The 26,061-nt window shown below is 39.6% G+C and overlaps 2 protein-coding genes across 11 annotated transcripts in view; one reads left to right on the top strand and one right to left on the bottom strand.

Moving 5' to 3' along the window:
• Positions 1 to 26,061, bottom strand: part of LOC105693976 (cholesterol transporter ABCA5-like) — a 75,919-nt gene that overhangs the window by 5,607 nt on the left and 44,251 nt on the right. For 3 of the 9 annotated variants that reach the window (XM_048658057.1, XM_048658059.1, XM_048658058.1), the window contains exons 1-16: positions 19,985 to 20,103; positions 15,672 to 15,792; positions 12,802 to 12,975; positions 12,383 to 12,564; positions 4,498 to 4,702; positions 4,329 to 4,404; positions 4,085 to 4,238; positions 3,816 to 4,002; positions 3,558 to 3,701; positions 3,325 to 3,475; positions 3,166 to 3,239; positions 2,627 to 3,079; positions 2,195 to 2,544; positions 1,716 to 2,122; positions 1,376 to 1,636; positions 1,031 to 1,301 (exon numbers count right to left, since the gene is read on the bottom strand). In XM_048658057.1, coding sequence (XP_048514014.1) covers positions 1,031 to 1,301; positions 1,376 to 1,636; positions 1,716 to 2,122; positions 2,195 to 2,544; positions 2,627 to 3,079; positions 3,166 to 3,239; positions 3,325 to 3,475; positions 3,558 to 3,701; positions 3,816 to 4,002; positions 4,085 to 4,238; positions 4,329 to 4,404; positions 4,498 to 4,702; positions 12,383 to 12,564; positions 12,802 to 12,975; positions 15,672 to 15,792; positions 19,985 to 20,088 — 3,314 coding nt within the window. In that variant the 5' untranslated portion in view covers positions 20,089 to 20,103. Of the gene's footprint in view, positions 1 to 1,030; positions 1,302 to 1,375; positions 1,637 to 1,715; positions 2,123 to 2,194; positions 2,545 to 2,626; positions 3,080 to 3,165; positions 3,240 to 3,324; positions 3,476 to 3,557; positions 3,702 to 3,815; positions 4,003 to 4,084; positions 4,239 to 4,328; positions 4,405 to 4,497; positions 4,703 to 4,778; positions 5,227 to 12,382; positions 12,565 to 12,801; positions 12,976 to 15,671; positions 15,793 to 19,984; positions 20,104 to 25,704; positions 26,052 to 26,061 lie in introns of those variants that run through there. The other 6 variants (XM_048658061.1, XM_048658060.1, XM_048658064.1 and 3 more) reach the window with 3 other exon arrangements.
• On the top strand, positions 11,227 to 14,789 carry LOC105693978 (tubulin polyglutamylase complex subunit 2). 2 transcript variants are annotated; one of them, XM_048658072.1, is made up of 3 exons: positions 11,227 to 11,573; positions 13,168 to 13,551; positions 13,670 to 14,789. In XM_048658072.1, exons 2-3 carry the CDS (start codon positions 13,308 to 13,310, stop codon positions 14,185 to 14,187), a joined length of 762 nt encoding a protein of 253 aa, XP_048514029.1. In that variant the 5' UTR covers positions 11,227 to 11,573; positions 13,168 to 13,307; the 3' UTR covers positions 14,188 to 14,789. The 2 variants fall into 2 exon arrangements, with proteins under 2 accessions (XP_048514029.1, XP_020706197.2); XM_020850538.2 differs by lacking the exon at positions 11,227 to 11,573 and having other exon boundaries at positions 12,930 to 13,551.

Genomic DNA, 26,061 nt, shown 5'->3' with positions numbered 1-26,061 from the left:
ATGGTCTCCCGATGGGTAATAAAAAATATAAAAAAATTGAGGGAATCAAAATAGTACAGCTATTACACACCCAGGGCAGCCCATGGTGTTTATACAATTTTTCTCCTCAACGGAGGTGAAAAGCGGCAACTTAGTTTCGCGCAGCGGGACGAAAAATGCCGCTTTCCGCCCGGTGGGAAGAAAAATCAAGTTTTCGAAACCGTCAGATTTCGCGTAGAAAGCTGCATGTATGTATGTATGTACGTACGTACGTACGTACGTACGTACGTACGTACATTGGAACAAGATTAATCAGAAGGTAGATATCGCTGCGAACTGTTATTTCGTATACGGCTACTTCTAAACGCAATTAGAATAAACTCTCGGGTTGTATTACAGTCGAGTACTCGTCATAGGCGGCCCAGCCTAAAGGCTGAAGAAGAATTGTTCCTAGGAATTTTAGCATCCCCTCTCCCGCGAGGTTAGTTTTCTCGCTCGGCCCCCCGTATAAACATGTTACATTACATTACATTTCAACGCTGTATTTGCGTTGTCAAACGTTTTTGTAATTCGTTCACACATGCAATGGTGAAATAAATTTTCAACAAGAGATCAATCGTTCAATGGCGAGTAAAAAAATCTTTGAGACGAAGTTTATTTAATCATAATTTCTTATTCTCGATAGTCACATAGGGACTGTAAATTGCTAGTTATAATGATGATAAATTTCATCTCATCGCATAATTCTATGGGATATTGGCAGTTTGCTTGTGTATATCTGAATAATTATAGTTACATGTCAACACTTTTGACGGAAGCTTACACGGGGTGGTCCAGCACGAAGCAAAAAAGAGTCGTTGAGCGGGGGAAGTTGTTAGTTATTGCTGAATGAGGAGAAGAGGCTTATTGGGGGACACTTACGACGGGTACTCGACTGGATCCGGTAAATTTGTCATGTAATTTCAATATGGGGAAACATACAAGTTCTTCGTTTTAAGCTTACTACTCGTGAAAAATACTTCGTAATTACGATACATCGGATCCTGCTCACCTGTACATTGCTTTAGAAATTAGGTTAACCAAAATGGGGAGCGAATGTTGCATCGTGTCGTTGTACATCATCGTGAGATTAAGATTTGTAAAGTTGTACGCATTTACATTGAAGGCTGCCATACTTGGTGCAGCGTGTAGCAGCTCAACAAAATTCCCATCATACTCGTTGACCTCTACTGCGTCCCGCGTATTTATGTAATTCATTAGGGAAGAAATGTTAACGTCGGTATTGTTTGTGTAAAGAATCCTCGTTTCCTCACCGTACGTTTCTGTAGAAAAAAAATACACCGGTTAGCAGTTCGATAAATTATCGGAAATCACTGAATCCAAATACTTCTCTTACCGGGATTCAGCTGAAGAGACTGCATCTTAATATCAACCGTTTGGATACTGTTGATGTAAAGGGCGAGCGCAACGAGAGCCAGCGGAGCAACAATTGTAAAGTAAAGAAGCTGGATATTTCGGAACAACCTGAGTAGCCTCAATCGCAGCATTGCTTTTAATATCTGACAAAAGTTTGGCCGAGTCTTGATGGGATCTAATCCTAATCCCAGTATAACTGGATTTTTATCGTTATGCACTCTGTCGGGAAGGTCGCCTGCAGCTGAAAGAAAAACCAGTCACGAACGAGGCTCAGAAAGATAACAGGCAAGAAAAAGTAAAAAAAAAAGGCTGATCCAGACCTTTGACCTGGCCATCAGCTTGAATGGTTGCTCCCTCATTTTGTAAACTTTGGTATGAAGTGCTTTTCGACTGTAGCGACAGAGACCTGCTCAAAGCTCGATTCCGGACCATTTTTTTCGACAAGTTATCCATCGTGCATTCGGTTTCTTCGTCCTTTTCTAAGTGAAGGAAAACCTCTTCTAACGTCGTCATCGAAACGCCATAACTGCTGATTCCAAGTCTGCTACTCTTCGTTTTAATTTCCTGCTCAATGGCTGAAAATAATGGAGCGAAGTTCTCAACAGAATTATGAGGAAGTATGAAGCTAAGCTCGCGGCCATGGCGTCGCGCTTTTTCCGCTTTGGATACGTGGGATGACACGAGACGTGTTATTGCATGCTCCCGAGGATTTCCCTCTAGTACTAGCCTGAAACGTTAAAATAATGGCAAACGCATGACGAAGAAAGCTAAAATTAATCACAACCCGAACCAAACTCACGTCAGATGATATCCGATCCCGAATTTATTCTTCAGGAAGAGTGAACTTCCGCAGCATCGCAACTTTCCCTTGCTAATGACGGCTTTCCTGTCCGCCAGAATGTCAGCTTCGTCCATAAAATGTGTGGTCAGCAGGATCACCTTACCATGGCGTCTCGACTGGAGGAAGGACCACATTTGACGTCGCGAGTAGGGATCGACTCCCGCCGTAGGTTCGTCTAGAATTATTATCTTCGGATCGCCTATAATGGCGATCCCTACGGATAACTTGCGCTTTTGTCCACCACTCAGGTATTTGGCAAAAGCGTCCGCCTTCTCAGTCAAGTCGATGTCTTTGAGCGTCTTATTCACCTGAAAACCAGAATCTCTTGCTTACGCGCACGAAGCATGAGGTATTCGAAAATCTTTCCGAGAGAATGAAATTCTCACCCACCTCAACATCGATCATCGCCCGTGGTATCCCTCGTACAGCTGCGAAGAACTCCAAATGTTCCCTCGGCGTCAATAGGTCGAAAAGAATGTCATGCTGCGGACAGACTCCGGTCATACTTCGAATCATCTGCATGTCGTTGTGATCCCTCACGTCATAGCCAAAGATCAATGCTGTGCCACCGGACGGCGCGGTCAACCCGGTCAGAATGTTGAACAGCGTCGTCTTACCTGCACCGTTGTGACCTAAGATAGCCGTGATCTGACCCTCGTAGATCGTCAAGTTTATTCCGTTCACAGCCTTTACCTCAGGCTTCCGACATTTTTGGTAGGACTTGTAGAGGTCAACTATTCTGATAGCCTCCCTTCCTTTCATCTCCCGTACCACGGGTTCTACGTCACGATTCGTTTCTTCTCCGGGAATAAAGGAATTTGACTCTCCGTTCGACGAGGGCACCTTTTAACATCAAACACATCCATCGTTCATCCAGCATCAATTTTGTGATTTCCGATATTATGCCCGTGTCCGATATTTTCACTTACCCGTTGCACCTTCCTTCGGCACCAAAATCCAGGAGTGAAGCAGAAGAGAGGCGTTCTTTTGACCCCATACTCACCTGCGCGGTCGAACAAATTGTACATGATTCTACGTTTCATCAGGATTGACAACCATGTGGTTAGGGATAAAGAGTTTATACGCACTGGGGACAACCGAGTCAAGATAATAGGCCAGCAAACTGTAGAGAAATATATCCAGCGTCATCATAATAAGACTTCCACCGAATGGTATACCTGGACCAGACCAAAGGTTGTCAAAGTTCACACCTTGCCCTTGAAGATCCAAGACGAGCGCCTATAAAGCAAAGCAGGAAATGCGATAATGCCAATTTTTGTTCACAGGGTTCAGTTTGGAAACGTGGAAATTGATCGCTCACCTTGTCCATGGCTAAAGCAACCCCAGAAGGACTGATCAACGAAGCCACCCAAAACGCTATTGAGCTTGAGTCGTCCACGAATACTTGTATGAAATACATGAGACTCAATATCGTCACTGCAAAATTACCAAGTACTCCAGCGGTCTGAAAAGTTGAAAATACTGTGAAATACCATCGACAGTAATGACCTGATTAGCTACTAGACTCGTTGAAAGATGTCAATTCGAGTGATTCGTTATATGCGCCAGGTTAACTTACCCTTGACTTGTCGAAGAATGGCGTAATCATAAACCCGAACATAATTACGGAAAAACTGTATAAAACCACCAGAAGAAATATCGGTAAAAAATGTGTGTGCTGAAACATCTGCAATGTGAATAACAGGACGACAGCAACTGCGGAAAGTAACAAAACAAACACTGCGTAGATGATGAACCACGAAAGCCTAGAAAAAATGTGAAAACACAAGTTTTCTATCACCGTGTCGTCTATCAAGTAGGTAAAATATCAGATGTCGAAAATTTTACCAAAAGACGGAGTCCTTCAAACCCATTATCTTCATTCCTTCTTTGATTTTGTTTTCCTTCTCACCGACAATTAATATCAACAGGTAAGTGATGAATTGCGACAGGGCCAGAACCATATAGAGCGGAATGACAACCCTGAAGTAAAGGATCCAGTCTGTATGGAAAGAATAAGAATAAAAATCAAAGTTTTCATTCATTCAAGCCCATTCCATTTACGTCATTCAATTATCACCCAACGACTTACTTGCGGTGTACGCCTCCTTTGGAAACATCTCTAGCTTTATCGTAGGTATTGTGATGTCGTTTCTTTCACTTCTGAGCTGAAATTTTTTTTCCTGTAATTAGCGGGAAAACGACGAAGAAGCGGAAATAAACAAAAATTTGTTATTTCAAAACATAAAAAGCATTCTCACCCTTATCTTTGTAACGTCGAGGAGCATTTGGAGAGCAATAAATCCGGAATAATAATAATTGGTAACTGGGCACGAGCCTCCGGTTTCTATAGACAAAACTCCGCCCATCCAATGGTTAGTATCTTTCCGGCAGGTCACAGGTGATGAGTACATCTCGGTTGGCGAAGGTGTCGATAGGTACGAAGGATTTGTTCTTATTTCGTACCTAAAAATTTCTTGACTTTTGAATCATCCAATTCAACGCTAGTACTATAGATACATATGTATATGCTAGTACGTACTGTATACAAGCTAAATGAAGAATTTTTTAAATCAAATCTTGAAAGGATTCAAAATTTTGTGTCGATCCGGGGATAAGGGAACCGCTGGTATACAGCCGATGATAAAATGCAAAGAGATAACGTTTTCAATTTTTATTAAGATATTCGTTGTTTGTGTTATTGCAAAAAAAAAAGAATAGATATATTGATATGTTATGACCAGCATATTTTCCTCGTCGGGCAAATTAATGGCAGGGACTGTCGAATCGTACCTATTAGCGAATATACCTATGGCGCATATTTGTTTCACTCAAATGCGACACTCTGAAGACTCAAATACTCGGTTGGGTGCCAGTCGCGAATGCGTTACGAAATAGGGGAGACCGGGGCAAGTTGGAGACGTTAAGCTTCAAGTGCGGTTTTTTATTCGATTGTAAGCGAATTTCAAAATCTGTTGGTATTTTTCGAAAGTATGAGATGTTAGCTATTAAAAAAAAAATTGACATTGAATTCGATCATTCACAAACTATGTAATTTCCATTTTTCCGAAATTCTGCAAATTCGTCATCTTGCCCCGACCACGGGGCAAGATGACGAACCTATCGGGGCAAGTTGACGAATATTAGATTTTGATTTAATGGGCCTAAAAAAATACTTTTTTCGTCAAAATATACTTCAGTTCATTTAAATCCATAAAAGATATGAAAATACAAATACGCATAGTTTATGTAGTTTAGCTTAGATATACATATAGTGATAATTAACACTGGTCGCAAACAAACTGAGCTGCTCCTTCGACATTAGAACATGCCAACATTGAATCGTGAATAAATTTATTCATTTATTTATTTATCGAATTATTCAATGAGCTGCACAATCGTATGTAGCCTAAATATCAATTAACTGAACAACATGCAAAGATCTCGATAAGGACGATCCGTCAACTTGCCCCCACCATCTTGCCCCATTTGCCACTATTTGCAAAAAAAGAACCCCACAAAAAGTACATTGGTGAAAATTCGGAGATTCTATGATCTCTAGGATCTATATGCGTGTAGAAATAAAGTATTAATTCACAAGTCCGATCTTGCTTATCTGCAGTTGTATACAACTATTTTCTTGAGCTCCAGATATTACTTCGCACACGTCTGAAACCACAATGCCTCCGTAAAAAAGCCGGATGACCTTGCCACGCTAGCTACATCGCAAATATTATTGCGTAGAAGAGTGTTTAACACTTTTTGATAACTTACCCGGCGCTATCTGTCAAAATATTCTAAAAACAATTAATTCGTCATCTTGCCCCAGCCTCCAACTTGCCCCGGTTTCCCCTACTTCAAAAACCCAGAATGTACGAGGTGACGATAAAGAGATCTGCGACGGTTTGTCCACGGTTAGCTCACAATCAGAGACGAGACGTTAAGGTAGAGCGGCGGGGTTTGCGTTAATTGCGATATGACAGAACTATTCCCCTGGACTGACGATGAGCCGGTATATTCCGTAAATGCTAACGCTAATGAATTATTCCGCGATATGGTAGCCAGCAATAGCGGCTTGTCGATATGCGGTAATTATGGGTCCTGATGGACCGCGAGATGACCAATTGTGCGCTTTTGAAGTGGTCAATTGTAACGGATAAGTCTGGGAATAACGGCGATAGCCCAACAACACGTCTCGTAACACGGCGATAAAATATCTGCCCAACGAAATCACAGCGATTGCAACTTTTCAAATGTCAAGTCTCGGAGAATTGCGAGGATATGGCGATATTCTGATTTGTAAGGCAGGTATTTTCAGCACGCATCTGGCGAAGTGATATTAACGACGGGCGAAATTTGCTGCGCCTGATGCATCTGACGAGTTGTGCTCCAAAGAAGATGGCGATAATTAACGATAACACTGGTTGGTATAGTCCGCGAATAGTCGAATTACGTGTGGCTTTTACAGGAGAGAAATATAGCGGACGAAATGATAATATTCAGCGGCAACGGACGATGATACGGAACCCTAGCCCTGAGATAATTTGGTGCAAGACGATACGCTATTAATGGGAGCAAAACCGTCCCAATAACTATACAACAACACTCAAAATAAAACCAAAAACACGAAATTATCCCCCAACATTATAGTAACTAAAAGTATTAACTGGCTAAAGAATTAGGTACGACGCTGGAAATAAGCACACCGATAGTCCGCGATTATTACGCTGAACTATGCAGCGAACTGTTGGTAGTCTGGTCGAATCAAGCAGAAAATAGCGTCTATATTAATGTGGAAGAACATAAGTTAGCCGATTTTTTCACGAGTTCGTTAGACCGGTAGAAAGATACCCTCAAAAGTTTTACACTTTTTTCGAACACAATTTTGAGCCCGATTTCAAAATTCTCTAACAATTAATTTACTTGTAAATTGCGAGCAAACACGGAATTTTTTTCTTCGATTTTTTCCAATAACTTGATGAATGATCAACTTGTGGTATTGTAATCGATGGAGCAGTAACTTCAATCCTTTCCCCAGAGAATGGTCGAATATTCGCTCACCTATGTTCCGTAGTTAAGCATGACCTTTTCGGCGATTTTGAAATTTTTGCTCTCAAACAAGTAGAGATATCTCTGATACTTGAATCCAAGTTCGAATTGATCTTAACAGATTCTTATTGTTCTTGCTTCACTGAGTATTTTCAAAAAAAATAAACCCGAATTTGTAAAGTAGAACCGGAGGTAACAGTATCTTCTATTTTGGGTGACATTTATTGCTGTAATTAATATTGAGAAACGGAAAAAATATCAAAATTCGTCAAATACTCCAAGGAATAACCATGAATTTTTTCAACGTCGTCAAGGTAGTTTAAAATAATGAAAAAAATTATTGAACAGCGTTGAACGCTTCGAGCCGTGCTCGATCGGTTGAAGTGCGTGGTGGGGGGTGCCGAGTCGCGTGGTGGGAGGGCCGAGCGACGCGGGCTGACCGATTACTCAACAAATAACCATCTCCGTTAATAATTGTCGTGGATAGGAATTTTTTTTCTAAACCTGCTTGCTTTTTTTCTCAACTTTTCGATGACCCACTTGTATCTTCGATCCGACCTATATTGAGCCCTTTTCAAAAAAATTCATACGTATTCATTCGAAATATTGCTATAAATTATCTGAAAATCATATTCAACGTTTTTATGAGACAACTTTTGTACGAACACTTTTTCCGAAAAGTTTACAGAAAAAAAGTTCTATTGCCAAATATGGGTTTTTCCTTTTTTTTTAATTTTTACGGCCAAACTCGTTCGAAAGAAATGTTGGACTTCTGAGAGTAGCTTTCTACTGGTCTGAAAAAAATTTGAAGAAAATCGACCAGCCTATGTTCTTCCACATTAATATAAAACCTAATTCGACTGGACTAAATACTTAGAAAAAAGGTTAATAAGGAGAAAAAGAGGACGACAGGATAGAAAGAGAAGGAGAGAGAGACTAAACACCAGGTATGGAGACGAACGAGACAAATTGTTCTCTTCTGTGAGGGTCGACAAGGTGGACAGACGTGTCCAGCACATAATAATCAATCGACGAAAGCGCAGTACGAAGAGGCGAATATTCAGGAGGCACCTAATCAAGACGGCATCAAACCAGATCACCTGGAGTCAGAAATCACAGCCCAAAAGGAGGAACAACGTCAACGACGGAAATCCCCGACAGAGAAGTAGCCACAAAATCATCGCCGAAGAAGACAAAAATTACTTGCGCAAAATTAACTATTCCATTCTCTCGCCATTAAAAATGCTAGCCTTGGTCTTAATTATACAATTTTAATTCATCTCATTGGCCTGTTTTTCATTTGTTCGTTAATGAAACGCCTATAATTTTATTTATACAATAATTGTTGTTTCTTCTGTTAGTCGCTATAGCTCCATTTTCATTCAAACCAACTTTTTTAACGACCGCCTTCATTTGAATATGGTCTACCTATATCAATTGTTAATTCACTTCGTTTATGACACCGGCCGTTCAAGTGGGGGAGGATAAAAACGAACCATAACCATAAGCAGAAATTGATGATTTAATAGAATAAATAATGATTAATAATCAAAAATAATACACTAAGCTATCAAGGAGAATGCGTGATTTTCGCCGAGTGCGAGGTGAAAATCCGCTCCTTCCGTACGTGACATATACTATTTTTTACCTGACTGTTTTCAAAATAACCATATTTTCATGCCTGTAATCTCATCTGTAACGGAACAATACTAAAATATACAGGTGTAGGTTATGAAAGGTATTAATTCTAACAGCCCAAATACGATATTGTTGAATAGACTATACAAATAAAAGGGTTCAGGGAGCAGCCATGGTGGGTTCAGAAAAAACTTGATCAAATTTAAAGACAAAGTTGAAAATAAAAAAAAAATTAGATCAAATTTGGGAAAAAATAGAATAAAAAATTGGAGGTAGTGGGACCTGGCGGGCTTTTTAGAAAAAAAATCCAAAATACTTGTATGGTGATATTACATAAGCGCGCTATAAGGACCATCTATTTTTTATTTTATTTTTTCCCAAATTTGATCTAATTTCTTTTTTATTTTCAACTTCGTCAATGAATTTAATTGAGTTTTTTTTTCCATTTCCTTTTAGATTTTATATTCATTGATTTGATGATTCCAGTCTTCTCTGGTACTTCTATGCATGATGTAAACTAACATACAGGTATGTACGTACCTGGCACAATAATTGATTTGGATTCTTTATTTTCCAAAGAATTTAATTCCTGGTTATTCTTGAAAAACGACTATTTGGTGTCGGTTGATTTTAAAGAATTAATGATGTTCATTTACGAAACTGAAAATAGTCTAGTCAACACGTACCATTTTTACGATTTTCTGTTCACCTTCTCAGAAAATTGTGATCCAGGTATCATTCGATTCGGAATGACACCTAGAAACTTTTTCAAAAACTTCAAGTGCCGGAACAACAAATTGCCAAAGTTATTGAGAATTTGGAAAAAAAAAATGGGGGTTTGGTTTTTGCCGAATATCTCAAAAACTATTGCAGATATAGGAAATCGAAAAAAAGGTTCTCACAGTTCCTTCTTTCTGTGTTACATTTTCTTCGTCTTCTAGATACCCTTCCAATGTTTCGGCATATTGAGGTATATTTAATAGCGCGGAGCTATCGAGATGATCTTCTTTAGGATACATATATGATAATAATAGCAAAAACTATGTAAATTATTAAGGTAGAGCTTCGGCTGAAAGCTCATTTAATTCCTTATCTTACAAAGAATGAAAAAGACCGGAAGTGTTGTAGACGTATGTTGAATAGTTTATAAGTCATTCGAATAAGAATGTTGGGAAATTCGAAGAAAATACAGACTTAAGGGTGAGAAAATATTAAAAAATTCATAAAAAAAAGGCAAAAATTTCTTGCATCAGCTAACGATGCATGGCTCGTTTTTTTCAATTTTTTCATATTCAAAAAAAACTATGACACAAAATTATATTTGTTTACAACAAATTGTTGATCAGATAAACAATTAAGAAATAGACTAACAAATTTTTTTCCTTCGAAATATCAAAGTACGTTAGAAACCATGATTTTCAAATCCAAAACGGTGTCTTAATATTAATATTTAACGTAAGAAAAAAATTGTTAATCAACTAATGCGATTTTCAGCAAGGAATAATTTTTTTTTAAAAACGATTTTCCGCCTCAAAATCATTGTTTTTATCAATGATTCGATGTAAAAAAAAAAAATCAAAAATATCATGTAAACAATGCATTTGTTTATAACAATTTTTTAAACAACGTTAGTGAAAAATTGAAAAAAACAATTTCGTGTAGATTTAGGTAATAACAATACGAAGCAGTCGTAATATTTGACAAAAAAGAATTTTTCATCTGCTTTATCTACGATTGGAATTTTTTCATGTCTTAGATTGTTGATAAAAAAGTGAAAAATCAAAATATTCCACTTTTTCCAGCGGGGATCTCTTCTTAACCCTTTGAAACATAGCTCCAGGCATTGAAAAAAATCTCAGCTTCCTAGTTCAATAATTATCTGGATCTTTATGTTCAGTTGTGTCTTGTCAAGAAAACTTGATTAACAAAAAGATATCTGATTGGGAAATTGGGGAAAGAATTTTTTTTTTGACGGATTATTGTTCATTCAAGTATCCAAAAAGTATGTTAATTTTTTCATTTTTTAATTTTAATATTTGATGGGTGAAACTGATTCTTGTAGTTCAAGTTGCAGAATCGGTCGGCGCGCGCGGAACGCACTACACCCGTTTTTAGCCCTATTTTCGGCTCCAAATTAAAATTATGAATAATGGCGGTGGAGTTCCGGGAGGCAGGACTCTCGTTGGAAATTTCCCGTTCTTTAAGAACCTTTTTTTCGATTTCCTATATCTGCAATAGTTTTTGAGATATTCGGCAAAAACCAAACCCCCATTTTTTTTTTCTAAATTGTCAATAACTTTGGCAATTAGTTGTTCCGGCACTTGAAGTTTTTGAAAAAGTTTCTAGGTGTCATTCCGAATCGAATGACACCTGGATCACAATTTTCGGAGAAGGTGAACAGAAAATCGTAAAAATGGTACATGTTGACTAGACTAGAAGGCTGTTACAAGGGCATGCGTCGTACAACCCACATTTCAGCAATGACGAGCCCGCCAATTTCATGGTGTCTCATTGTCAGCCATGTTGGACTTTCCAGCAGACGACACGCAGTGAGCGCTGCTTTCGTGAGGGTCAATGAAAAGGAATCGCTGTGCAGAAGCAAACTCTGTGAAAAATATGCAGTGACCACACCGGGCTCTCTCGTCTAATTGTAAGTAAATACCATTTGTGTGAAAAGGTTTCTTATTCGGAGGCGATGGTTGACCACGTTGGTGAATTCTGACGATGAAACGAGTCTGCCGATGATCAAATCTCAACTCTCCGACCACCAATTCCGTTGATATCAGGCTCAAATGAAAGTTTCCTTCCGAATTATATTGCGAAAGTACATCCAAATTTGCTAATTTAAGAGGCAATGATTTCGGCGATACCTAATAAAACAGTCGGCCCTACAGCGCTTTCCCGCTCCATTTGCGGTAAATATACTCGGTAGTCCACCCGTTCTTTCGAATGTACGTACTTGGCGCGAGACGCTACCGAGTCTTTTGATACCTATACGTGGATTTCCTTGCCATAGTCTGGATAGCTTGGAAATTCATTCAACAATATGCACCGGTTTAGACGGATGCGTCACGTGCGATGACATGTGTGCGAAAATGCCAAGAATAGCTTTGATGCCGTCGCACGCGCTAATCTGACAGAAAACTCTCAACAAAGTGAGCCAGATCTCGGAAGGCCTTGACCCTTCTTTTCACGCCCCTTAACGTCGTACGAGGTTTTATCTTCGTTCTATTCGATCATTCGTTGATTTTTCATGAGCTTCTTCTACCGCTCAGATATTGCTATCGCCTCGTTTTTGAGCGAGCTATTTTTTTCTATCTCGAACTCTTAATTTTCAGGGTGACTTATGCAAATACCTTAATTCGGAAGACGTTAGACGGAAGACGTGCAAGTAACGTAAATCATAGATATATGCAGCTGTTAGTGTGACAAAATGTTGATGATACACAGATCGCTTACTCGAGACGTTCCGATATCGGCGAGGGATTCTCGAATATCACAGCGAGCGGCACACTATAAGGATCCCGCCAATAAGCCGCCTGCAGATCATCTTTCGTGTCGAAGACCATGAAATTTAAGGGTAGCTTCGACGGGGTATCCCACATCGACAGCCACAGCGTATTCATCGCATGCAGAAAATTCTGAAACGGAATATATGATCGACTTTTGTTTCTTAGGGACAAGTTACGGATCATTGTAAATTAGGCGAGGAAGTGGGAGATAATTGAATCCCGGGGATCGCTCCACCGGTCATATCAGCTGTTAAAATAAGTTGGTGAGAATATAGAAAATAGGGTTAGGTTAGGTAGGCTTCGAGCCAACCAGCCAAGCGACCAAGAAGATGCAACTTGTTATTGATCTTTCGACTGATAACTTACCAGAGTCTCGGTAGAGTTGGGCACCACTGCTATCGTGTGGTTTCGCATCGGGTTGAAGTACTCCAACACATCACCGTTCTCCCTCGGCGTCGTCATCGCAGGATAATTTGGATTTGGTATCAAGACTTTCACGATTATAAGAATTCCGAGGGTGTAGAGCGGCAATATGATCTCCTGTCGATAAACAATGAAAAATGAAAACATCATGACGAGGAATATTCAAGTTGAAATTGAGAGCACCTAATTATAACTCTGAAAATCAATTGTACGCTCGGTTTCCCGTCGCGACACATGACGTTGCTATGGCAGTCAACAAGCGGTATATTTCGATCCTTCCGACTCTGATAACCCGTTCCTTCTTTTCAGACTACCTTCCGACGCCTCGTACTCCAGACATCGAGGAGGCGCCGTGTTCTTGCATACTTTGTGCCCTCGGGGTGCTCGTGTCTGCCGGTTCTCGTTGGGGGTCGAATAATCAGTGGATGACACGTTGAAGTTGACGGATCATGTCGTTTTTTGTAGACATAGTGACAGAGGATTCGTTCTACGAAAATCTTACACTTGGAATAATCAAAATCCTGGAGGGCACGCCCTGTGTTAAAAACGTTCAAGTTGAAAGGCGCCTGGGGTGCGACAGAAGCGCCCTTGCAACCTGGGAACAGAGACACTGTTGCGTATTCCCCGACGATCTCAGAAACTTTTACGCCTCTGTCGACGGATTCCTGCTGACTTGGTCCTTCGAAATATCAGGTGGTATATTCCGGCAATGACTCAGCTTTCGATAACAGTAGACTCTGTATTATAAACTTTGTGTAAAGTTACACGCGATTGCTGAATCCTTCGTTTTGTTGTTCTTCTTCCGAAATAGGGGAGGAGTTTCCGCTGGGACGTTTGGAAGTCGGCGCTTTAGCGGAGCTCAAGCGATTCGTTGGAACAAAGGAACAACAATCCGAGGCGGAGGCCAGTCTTCCACAGAATTCCGACGTCCCTTCACTCAGTTCGAAATGCAAGCTCTTCGAACTCGGCCAGTGCGGGCCCAGCAAGGTCTATCTTGCCTACACTGGTTCGGAATCAGATCCCGGAATTTGGCTTCACGACGAAAAGTCCGCGCGGTGGTTCCAACTCGCGGATAATTTCACCAAGTACTTTCGGATGCTACTCGTACATCTCGGACTGCCATTCTGGCAATATTGCGCAGTCGGATTGCCCACACCCACCTGGGTAGAGCAGGTTTATCTGCTCGTCGGACCGCATCTTCTTCCAACAACGGTTAAACCCTTGCAGTCCGTTTCTACGACACTCTGGAACGAAGGTCCGTTGAACTCTGTCGACCCTGCTATTTTCAAGAGCAAAGAGAACAAGCAGAGGAACACCAGGAAGAAGTGAATTTTTTATTCGACACGTAAGATGAAATTCAGACAACAAATCTCGCGTTTACGATACAAGGGCTGACAATGAATCCTTTTTTCTCCTTTCTTTCTATTTGTTAGTCGAGTCCGTTCATACCTCGTCATGGTTTATTTCACTCGAGTCGTGGTCCTACGTCCTCTTCCATTCAGAACGAACCAAGTACGTACGTACAGTACAGTTGTATTGCCATACTGCTGCACGCTGGTCGATCTGGCCTTTCGATATTTCTTCCCCGAATTGACTGTTTGGTCTGATTGGCACGGGATTTTGCGTAAAAACTTGGCATATAAATTGACAGATTGCGCAGTAGGTACTTGCGGCCTGGCGGGCATGGCGTCTTCTCTATAAGGATTTATCTTTTGGTATTATTCCGCGTGAGTTTTTCTTTCATTTTATGAAGATTCAACCGCTCATAACAAAACAAAAGAACTATCCGCGGTACCTCGTGATCGGCGGTAAGATAGATACAACGACTAGCGTTGTAACGTTTTCCCCTGGATCGGAGCCTGTGGGGAAGTGTGGTTACAATGGGAATTTAGGACCTTCTGAATGGTTTCATGTTTCATCTGTAACTCGGATGTCGGGGGGGGGGGGGGGGGGGGGGGGGCATCAGAAACGCCTACCCTTTCGCCGAACCGGGTAATCGCATGGCCATAACCCAGGCCGGCTATACCGGATTCGGGAGTTGCACTGGGTTCAGCGCACGGACGTGGGCTGTAATCACAGCTCATTGTCAGCCGACGCCGCCACCGCGTCTAACCCCAGCGCAACAGCGTTGCTGCAGCTATCAAAAGCAGAGTGGAAACGGAAAGCAGGGTGGACGGACAGTTGGCGAAGTAAACGAAATAGTGGTGAATAAAGTCAAACGTTTAAGCGTATTCCGCCGCTGCAGGGCAAAAATAAACGAGTTCCAAAACAAAACGCTAATTGGTGGTTGGTCGGTAAGTCTTATCCGATATTACAATTTCTTTGAACTGATATCTTGACCTGAGCGATACCGGCTCGATCGGTTTTAATCTGGTTTTCTCTGAGGCCGAATATACTGGCTAATAATTATGGGCCCTATGGCGTATGTTATACGTCAGTGTCTCTGTGATTCTGTAATACCATATAATGCCAATGCTTTTAACAACAAGTTACATTCGCAGTTAAAAGGGATCTCTTAAAAAGGACAATTATCAATCGCAAGTTCTAAGCCCTGTGATAAATACGTCAGATACGTCAGATGTTCATTGATCACAGCCGAACGGCTTTAGACCGATTACCGCCAAGTATATGGCTCATTTCACGCGGGCAAAAGTCGATCGGCCCGTGGCAACAAATGAATCGATATTAAACTGATCCTAATCATGATTGGAAAGAGGTTACAAGTATAGAAACATGGAAATAGTTATTCTGCAATCTACCAACATTCACGGTTCAAAGGTCGAGAGAATAATGGATATGTTTTTTATGCATACCGCCGTTGTCTTCCGCTTGTCTCGTTTTTTCAGGAGAAGATTTCGTGTGAGCATGGCCCGCAACTGGGACATGTACACGCCGAAGGACCCCATCGTCAGACTGTCCCTTTTTTCTTGATTTCTGTAGCAAAATTTAGAAAAATTTCGGAGTTATCGATGGGTAGATATAGAACTCACAAGAGTGGAATATACAACCTGCCGCTGCGTAATAAAATTCTTACTAGCACACCGGGTGTGACAATTCATACATAAAAATACAGCGTCGGTATATGTATATCCGCCAATTCATAACGACTTTGTATTCCTGCAGGGCTCAAAATGATGACTAGAAGTGCACTCTCTTGCATACATTTTTACGCAATCGTCGTCAGATCCATGAGTTGATGAACGTGTGTATCGCAGCATAGTGTATATGTATAGTTGCTATACGTTGAAGGATCGATCGTTCAATGTCAGTTTATGGTGTATTATTGGTTCTCGTCTTGGTGAAAAATTAGAAGCTGCTTGAATTACGAATCTAAATTTTTCTCACCAGCAATAAGATCTGATGTTTATCTTATTCGTGGCATGGATCAACGAGGAATCCAAATTATTATTAGATAGGAAACTATTCGATCCAAGATTCCGTCAATCAAAAGGTGACGCTACAGCAGACCTCGGAGACAATCAAACTATGAGAGTTATAATTTGAAATTTTTAAATTAGCCAAGTTTTTCCAAAAATAAGCTATCCTTGCCGGACATGAAACTGATCAAAAGTTACGGCTGCCGCGACAAACTATTAGAAAACACCATTACTTCATTACTCGCTTTTACCCCACTCTCTCAAAATTTTTTCTAATTATTTCGCCTGACCAGAGAAAAAGTTATGAATTTTTCAAAAATCGACTTACCGAGAGGGTTTCTTCTTCAAATTTTTTTTAGTTTTTAATGTACTTTCCGAAAAAAAAAAAAATAGAAAAAAAGTTACAATTTGAACCATTTTTGGCCGATCCATAGGTCTTTTGAATTTTGTAAATGGCTAATTTAGGACCGAATGCGTATACCAGGTTTTAATTTCGTTACAACAGCCAAATAACTTTTTTTATTTCAGACTGATATTATTCTTTTACGTTGATTACAAATACAATTCATGAACTATTTTTTCATTTTACTTGTTTTCGAATGTAGTTTGCGAATAAAATATGAAAAATTATTCAGGACTTTTGTATTTTTTATTCTACCTTTTCGAAGAAAAATTGAGTATTATCGATGATTACCACTGTCGATTGAAATCCTTTTTTTTCTCCGAATTTCCAGGTTTTCCGTGTATCTCATGAAATTTTCAGAGTGGCATTTTGAGAAATGAGTTAAGTTGAAAAAAAAAAAATTTCAAATGAAAATAAAGAATAGAAAACGGAAAAATGCCACTCTGATAATTTTGTAAAATTTTAAGGAAATGTCAAATATTAGAAAAAAATAAAAAAAAATGGTAATCATCGAGAAATTTTTCAGTTTTTCCCGACAATCTGAAAATAAGCGTTGAAGATAAGGTGAAATATTTTTTTTTCTATTTATTCGGAAAGTAAATTTATGAACCAAAGATTAAAATAAAATTCTCGGTAGGTCAATTTTTGATAAAGTTGTGGCATAATGAAGATGAAGTGATATTTTTCGAAAATTCATCAATTTTTTTCTGGTTGGGTGAAAAAATTTGAAAAAATTCTGAGATGTTTCTGAGTGGGGTAGAAGAAAGTAAAAAAATTTTCGCCGGATCGAAAGGGGTTGGGTTCGAAAGTGGTCAATTTTGCGTGGAATGGCCCATATCAATCTATTGTATAGAAATAGACATACAATGTATAATATGTATGTACATACGTACACCGACCGTGTTCATAAGTAAAATATGTAAACACGACGCTATCTGATTTAGGTTCTCGCAAAATATCCCTAGTCGAATTTACAGCAGCGCCACAGCAGAGGTAGGGGGATCGCATCGACCGGCCACGATCTGTTATGATCCACGGCGTGTTAACCTCACGAAACCGACACAGCCATTCAACGATGATTTAACGATAAACGAGACGCGTTAGCAGCCTGAAGCAGTTAGCAGTTAGAAGTTAGCATGCAGTTATCCTTAATGCGTCTCGTTTATTGTCCTTTTCTTACAACACTCATTTCGAATGCAGCAATGGCAAGTGTTTACTCTGTCATCGACGGAGATCATCCTATCCTACTCAATTCACCATATCATTCCTCTGACCAAAATAACAACATCGGTCGTGGTTTCTACGATATTATCGACCGATAGATTCTAATATTTCCGGTAAACACGCCGTGGATCATAACAGATCGTGGCCGGTCGATGCGACCCCCCCACCTCTGCTGTGGCGCTGCTGTAAATTCGACTAGGGATATTTTGCGCGAACCTAAATCGAATCGCGCAATGTTTACATGCTCCACTTATGAACACGGTTTGTGTACATTTGCCTCAACACCTGCCATACATGGTTATATCGGCCAATATCGGCGCACGTACTCGTCATATTAGTAGGTACACGAACCTCAATTATAATTGAAGTAGTTGGACACTACGCGATATGATTTGGCTTGGTGCAAAATATCCCTGTTGGACTTTACGTACGATGGATGTGGGTCGAGCCAGACTACACGTCTTCGGCCCTTTTTTCACCCTTCTGGAAAAACTGTAAATAACGGTCCTACAGTTCCGGGAGTCGAGACTTTTTCTAGAAAATTTCCTCCTCTTTTTGAATCTGGTTGAAAATTTCAAAACTCTCATCAGTTTTTGAGATATTTGCAAAAAACCCAACCCCCGTTTTTTTTTTAACTCACAATCAATTGTTTATAACTTTTGCAATTTTCGTAAGCGGACCTAGATTTTTTTCAAAAATCATCTACGTGTTGTTCCGAATCGAATGATACCTCGCTCATATTTTTTCGAGACTGCTAAAAAATGTTGACGCAAAAATAAAGCACTTGTCGACCAGGCCTGCTGAAAATTTCGATTGGTACCAACCTATTTCTCCTCACGTTCTGTCTAACTACTTCAGTTATGAATGAGGCTTGTGTACATACGAAAATATATAACAGCGAACGTGAATGTTGTATCAAAAACAGCTGCTGTGACATCTGGATATTATCACGACGTTCGATAATTCATACATACTATATGATCGAACGCAGTTGAACGCATGCGGGGGCGTAGTTCGCACGCGTATACGCGCGTCACGTAGTTCGCGTGAGCTTGCGTTACGTGTACGCACGTATGACATAATGATGAGACGTATTTCCGAAAGGGGAAACGAATTCTCCCTTCAGCGGACATTTTCTAACGTCATATTTGTTTTACCACGCCTGCAATAAACTATTATTGGTTTTATACGTATGCGGGGGGGAGGTCGTACGAATTTTGTAATGTAACATACCAGAATTGCGAGAGAAAAGTAAAAGTGATGTTCAGAAAAACGTTGATTCATGTTAACAACAGAATCACATTTGTGTAGTTTGTTTGTGTTTGGTCACAGGTATCCATTAACGTTTACGGGAAATTGCAAGCTGGAAAAAAGTTTTGACGAGACAATAGAAATTTACAACTCAACCGGCCCCTGCACTAAACATACCTAGGTGAAACATGAAAATTCGATGCTTTGGGATAATATATTCGCCGTGATTTGCACAATTGCACTACAACTCCATAGCGCTTTGGATTTATCGCTAATTCTTCGGCTACGGCGGCAAGAAAACCCGTTACTCCTAGCACAATTTTTACGATCAAAGTGGACGACTTCAAAGTTGCATCCTCCGAATTTGCAGTAACATGACTCGATCTATTCTAACTCAACTAACTTGAGGAGATTTCCACTTTCATATTCGTCCGATCGGCTTTTGAAAGCGTTTGAAAAATCTGATTGCTTCGAGTTTGAATATAGTCAGCAATTGAACAGTTGAAAAAATTCCGACGATAAGTTGTCAAGTCTTTCAGCCGAGAGCGATAATTCTTTGTCACCAACTACCGTCGCGTTATAAAAAAACAACACTATGCAGATATGCATAGGTCACTTTTGTTTGATAGAAAATTTTTACTTCCACATCCACCGCATACATGCACACAAATATGTACTCACATACACTATATTCGCGAATAATGAAGATACGGCTTCCTATTGCGGCGCGCAGAAAACGGCTTTGCTCTTAGTTTTTACGAACCATAGTTGCAGGTATTTCTGCTGGTGTTACTATACCGTTGAACTTTCCGGGATCATTCAAACTATATTCAAGTTGTACCGATTACTATACATACATGTATGTACTTACATATGTATATGCTGCAGCGAGGTATTTCCTCGCTTATCCCTTAGAGTACCGCCCGAAATTGGAAACACTGAAAATCCACTGGAAACTTGAAAAAACTCATACATGTCTTACAGTACTGCCCCGCCAAAGTCCCTCACACCGACGGGGCCACTCTCGGGGCCACTACAGTGGCTTTCCGGCCCGGAACGGTTAGGAAAAATTCGAAAAATTCGAAAATTCAAAGTTTTCACCCAATACATAATTTCCGACATATTTTAAGGCGCTGAATACGATACCATTGACAAAATTTACTCACAAACCTCCGAAATCATTTTAATTGCTCATTTCGAGTGAAAAAAAAATGAGTGAAATTTGACTTTTTCTCATCGTCAGGTTTGTTCAAACACATTATTTCCGACGTATTTGGATGAGCTGAACACAATGCCGTTGGCCAAATTTTTTCGTGACCCTCCAATTTCTAATAAAATACTCATTTCGTCTATTTTCTCAAGGGTTTCAGTACTTGCATGTCATGAGCGAAGACTAATTTGTAGTTAGGTATACCTATAGCTTTTACATTGCTTCAAAAATTAAAAATTGTTCAAGCGACTTTAGTAGCTTCTCGGTACTCTAAAGGTTGCGGTGTTTTGAACCTGCTTATATACCAACATAGATGCAATTCTTCTCGAAAATCAAATAACACCTCCCAAATGTATCGAATCTCCCTGAGCTTGTGTTTTGATTTTTCTTTTAGTGTCTAGAATTCTGGTTCTGGTGGAGCAAGACATAAATAGCTGGTAAGGAAATTAACAATGACATTATTTTTGCGAGTATTCGTCATTCCATCGACCACAGACATACCGACGAAGTGGAAATATTCACTTTTCGACGTTTTACTTTCTCAAAGTAGCTGCACAAAGCGCGTTGCTCATATCATAACAAGGAATACTCCCGAACTACGAACTACGAACTACGAAACTACGAAGTAGGAACTACGAAAATCCTGAATGATTAGATATGATTTCCCAGAAGTTTTATTTTCACGATGCGCCGTGACGATTCATGTGTGACCCGCGTCCACTCAGGTACCGACTATTGGCCAGCGGTGAACCAGCCAGGGGTTTACTTTTTACTCTCAACACACCTCAAAGTGTTCACGTTCCTTTATCCTCACATTCAGAGGTATCGTTTGAACGCATCTACGATCTTTTCTAGTCGGTCTGAAAGCCCTGTCAGCCAAAAAAAAAGGAGTAAAAGAAAAAAAAATGGAAACAAAAACTGATCCATGCACTCTATAGCTGCCCGAAGAATGAGGCAGTAATAACGTTATCCTCATGCAGCTGCGGTCGATACATTCGGCAGGTAGTTCGATTGTTCGATCGACTCACGAGAGCGCATATCTAACTACGTATTAGTGCAAGTTAACTTCTGTCTACCTGGCCCCACTATCTACCCCCACTACCAACAAATTGACAAACAATGTATCGGAAATTGTGAGTTATTTATGAGCTTTCAGGAAAACTAATTGTGAGTCTCGATTTTCACCGAGCGGGAATCAGCGACTGTGAGTGGAGGATTGCTGAGAGAGTAAGTAGTCCGTCCCCCACCCCTCAAGACGAATGAGAAAAATTCGAAAGAAATGTAATGGGGGATTGTGAGCTACTTATGAGCTGCCGAATAGTAACATTGTTTCGATTGTTGAGCTGTCACTACTGCCCACCCACCCATCCAACCTAACCTGTACAGTACAGAGAAAAAGTAGGGGAGACCGGGGCAAGTTGGAGACGTTAAGCTTCAAGTGCGGTTTTTTAATCGATTGTAAGCGAATTTCAAAATCTTTTGGTATTTTTCAAAAGTATAAGATGTTGGCTATTAAAAAAAAAATTGACATTGAATTCGGTCATTCACAAACTACGTAATTTCCATTTTTCCGAGATTCTGCAAATTCGTCAACTTGCCCCGACCACGGGGCAAGATGGCGAACCTATCGGGGCAAGTTGACGAATATTAGATTTTGGTTTAATGGGCCTAAAAAAATACTTTTTTCGTCAAAATATACTTCAGTTTATTCAAATCCATAAAAGATATGAAAATACAAATACGCATAGTTTATGTAGTTTAGCTTAGATATACGTATACTGATAATTAACACTGGTCGCAAACGAACTGAGCTGCTCCTTCGACATTAGAACATGCCAACAATGAATCGTGAATAAATTTATTCATTTATTTATTTATCGAATTATTCAATGAGCTGCACAATCGTATGTAGCCTAAATATCAATTAACTGAACAACATGCAAAGATCTCGATAAGGACGATCCGTCAACTTGCCCCCACCATCTTGCCCCATTTGCCACTATTTGCAAAAAAAGAACCCCACAAAAAGTACATTGGTGAAAATTCGGAGATTCTATGATCTCTAGGATCTATATGCGTGTAGAAATAAAGTATTAATTCACAAGTCCGATCTTGCTTATCTGCAGTTGTATACAACTATTTTCTTGAGCTCCAGATATTACTTCGCACACGTCTGAAACCACAATGCCTCCGTAAAAAAGCCGGATGACCTTGCCACGCTAGCTACATCGCAAATATTATTGCGTAGAAGAGTGTTCAACACTTTTTGATAACTTACCCGGCGCTATCGGTCAAAATATTCTAAAAACAATCAATTCGTCATCTTGCCCCAGCCTCCAACTTGCCCCGGTCTCCCCTACCCTCGCCGTTGGACGAATCGGAAACTTTATACCGTAGATTCACGTGAAAATGGAAGCGAATGAAACATGCATTCACGTTCATTTGAATATTTCGACGCATGCGAATTTGGATTTTTCGAACACAATTTTGAGCCCGATTTCAAAATTCTCTAAAAATTAATTTACTTGTAAATTGCGAGCAAACCCGGAATTTTTTTCTTCGATTTTTTCGAATAACTTGATGAATGATCAACTTGTGGTATTGTAATCGATGGAGCAGTAACTTCAATCCTTTCCCCAGAGAATGGTCGAATATTCGCTCACCTATGTTCCGTAGTTAAGCAACAATACGCGACGAGGTGAAATCCGCGGATTGCCCATACTTTCGCACGAACGATCGTCACATGGTGCCAAAAAATCGTGAAGGTAGTCTTCCATGAGTACTTTCTAGATACAGAAAAAAAAAATTTTCCATCGATAAAAACTGACCTTTTCGGCGATTTTGAAATTTTTGCTCTCAAACAAGTAGAGATATCTCTGATACTTGAATCCAAGTTCGAATTGATCTTAACAGATTCTTATTGTTCTTGCTTCACTGAGTATTTTCAAAAAAAATAAACCCGAATTTGTAAAGTAGAACCGGAGGTAACAGTATCTTCTATTTTGGGTGACATTTATTGCTGTAATTAATATTGAGAAACGGAAAAAATATCAAAATTCGTCAAATACTCCAAGGAATAACCATGAATTTTTTCAACGTCGTCAATGTAGTTTAAAATAATGAAAAAAATTATTGAACAGCGTTGAACGCTTCGAGCCGTGCTCGATCGGTTGAAGTGCGTGGTGGGGGCTGCCGAGTCGCGTGGTGGGAGGGCCGAGCGACGCGGGCTGACCGATTACTCAACAAATAACCATCTCCGTTAATAATTGTCGTGGATAGGAATTTTTTTTCTAAACCTGCTTGCTTTTTTTCTCAACTTTTCGATAACCCACTTGTATCTTCGATCCGACCTATATTGAGCCCTTTTCAAAAAAATTCACATGGATTTGTTAGAAATATTGCTATAAATTATCTGAAAATCATATTCAATGTTTTCATAGAAATGAAATTGAATATTATTCCCGTGCAATAAGTCTCCTAGCAGATTACAGAGGAGGATTGCGAAAGAAAACCGCCGCAAATTAGGTCTTACAATTAATTGTAAATACAAATTAGAACTTAATTGTCCTAATATTCATATACATATATATGTATACATATTTGTCCTCATAAATGAGACCTAATTTATGGGGATAATATTTCGTTTTATTTTCATAAAAACATTGAATATGGTACACTCATGGAAGACTACCTTTAAGATTTTTTGGCACCATGTGACGACCGTTCGTGCGAAAGTATGGGCAATCCGCGGATTTTGCCTAGTCGCGTATTGTTGCTCAACTACGGAACATAGGTAAGCGAATTTTCGACTATTCTCTGGGGAAAGGATTGAAGTTACTGCTCCATCGATTACAATACCACAAGTTGATCATTCATCAAGTTATTCGAAAAAATCGAAACAAAAAAATTCCGTGTTTGCTCGCAATTTACAAGTAAACTAATTTTTATAAAATTTTGCAATTGGGCTCATAATTTAGATCTTTTCACGACGAACAACTTTTGTATCGCGAAATATGGGTTTTGCATTTTTTAATAATTTTTAATCGTAATTCGACTGGACTGAGAAGCTTCAAGTCACGGAGCCGTATCGTACTACGAGTGGAAAAATATTGTACGTTTTCGAGTCCATCGCCATCCCCGCCGGTCACTGCAGCGGTTAAAAAATTTCAATACCGGCAAATAGAAGATAATTATGACGTCGATTTTTGATAAGCTTTTGGTGATTTTTCTAATTGAAAATGAGCTTTCAAGCCAGCTATCGACTGCTGTTGTTGATATTGATATTATTTAGTGAGGTCATAGCGGTTTGAAAAACCACTCTGATTGTGAGTAAAAGAAACTTGAGGTTTGAGAAACTGGTGGTTGTCTTGTTTTATTCTGAAAGTACTAAGAAATTGAAGAGAATGGAAAAATTGCGAGCAACGATCGATCCAAACTTCGACTAGCTAAAAATTATTCCAAATTTGTTTCTGAATTCCCATAAAGAAGCCCACAGTGCACTTTGGACGCTAAAGTGGTCCCAGTTAACAATTGGTTGGAAATTTAGTAGGTTGCGGTTCAGGTGATACTGGACCAAATTTTTTTTCCAGCCCAAAGAGGCAGAAGTCGCGGAAAATTAATAGGTCTCCAGTGATTATTTGATCGAAACGTAGGATTTTGGGCAGATTGTGAGAAGCACGCTACGGTGACTTGGACAACTTTCAGGTATGTTTAACTGCATATCTTCAGGCATGCGATACAGGTATAGGTAACACATAAAGGGAGTTATATACTCGCAGATTATCTCAAATACATTTCTAGACAGTGAGAATACGAGGAAAGTGGTGACTCCAGCACCCGCGTGCAGGCAACCCAAACGATAATTACTCATGGCGTGTATTCTCCAATTCTGAATATGATGAAGGTATACTTATACGTATAAAAACGAATTATGTCTTTTGAGAATTTCCGCACCCCTCGATAAAGCATTTCTTTTTTCGCTCAACTTGTTAAAAATCGTTATTCTAAGTAATAGCTGATAACATTTCGTTACTTAAATGGAGAAACATTTGCAAGAGAACGAAAATTTTTGTCCTGAAAAGGATTCAATCAATTTAATTCAATGGAAATTTTATTTAATGACTTGATTTTAATATCTCTTCGTCCCGATTCATTGAATTTAAGTAGATTTTTTCAATTCATTGATTCAAAATTCATTTCAGAAATTTATCCGATGTATTTGATTGTGGTTTGAATGTGATTTTTTATTTATTCGTGTACATTTTTTCTTTCGTCGACACGAATTTCGCGGGTCTGCAAAAGTGCCACGAATACGTCGCATAAGGGTTTTCAAAATGAAGAACAAATATAAACGTAATTATAAAGTACTGAGAGCAGCTTACTTTCTAGTTTAAGTTGAAGTAACGGGGTTGCAGTGGGCGGGTGCAAAGCACCTCTAAATAGCTGACGATGAGCTGCTGCCGGCTGTGGTTGGCGCTAATTAATCATAACTACGCGTTTAAACTGCTGCCACTGTTGTTACCGCTGCTGCACGTTGGTTCACTCACGATGTCACAAAAATTGTTCGCACTACTATAAGAAATTAGGCTCTTGGAGCGGCCGTTCGATGCAGTTGCTGCTATATTATTGTTATTCATTGCCATCCTCAGTTGCGTTACAGCGACGTGGTTTGTGTCGAATATTCTTTGGTTTGGTTTGTTTTACTTTTTTTTTTCTTTCACTCTCCTCCCTGTGAAGAA

This window comes from Athalia rosae, chromosome 7 (assembly GCF_917208135.1).
Source record: "Athalia rosae chromosome 7, iyAthRosa1.1, whole genome shotgun sequence".
NCBI lineage: Eukaryota > Metazoa > Arthropoda > Insecta > Hymenoptera > Athaliidae > Athalia > Athalia rosae.
The sequence above is the reverse complement of the archived record's forward strand: the minus strand, read 5'-3'. Positions and strand labels throughout refer to the sequence as shown.

Bases quoted from the DNA above. Each gene is read 5' to 3' on its own strand.
- LOC105693978 (XM_048658072.1), top strand. From the start codon at position 13,308: ATGTCGTTTTTTGTAGACATAGTGACAGAGGATTCGTTCTACGAAAAT. The intron at 13,552-13,669 runs GTGGTATATTCC...CTTCCGAAATAG, and splicing joins TTGGTCCTTCGAAATATCAG to GGGAGGAGTTTCCGCTGGGA.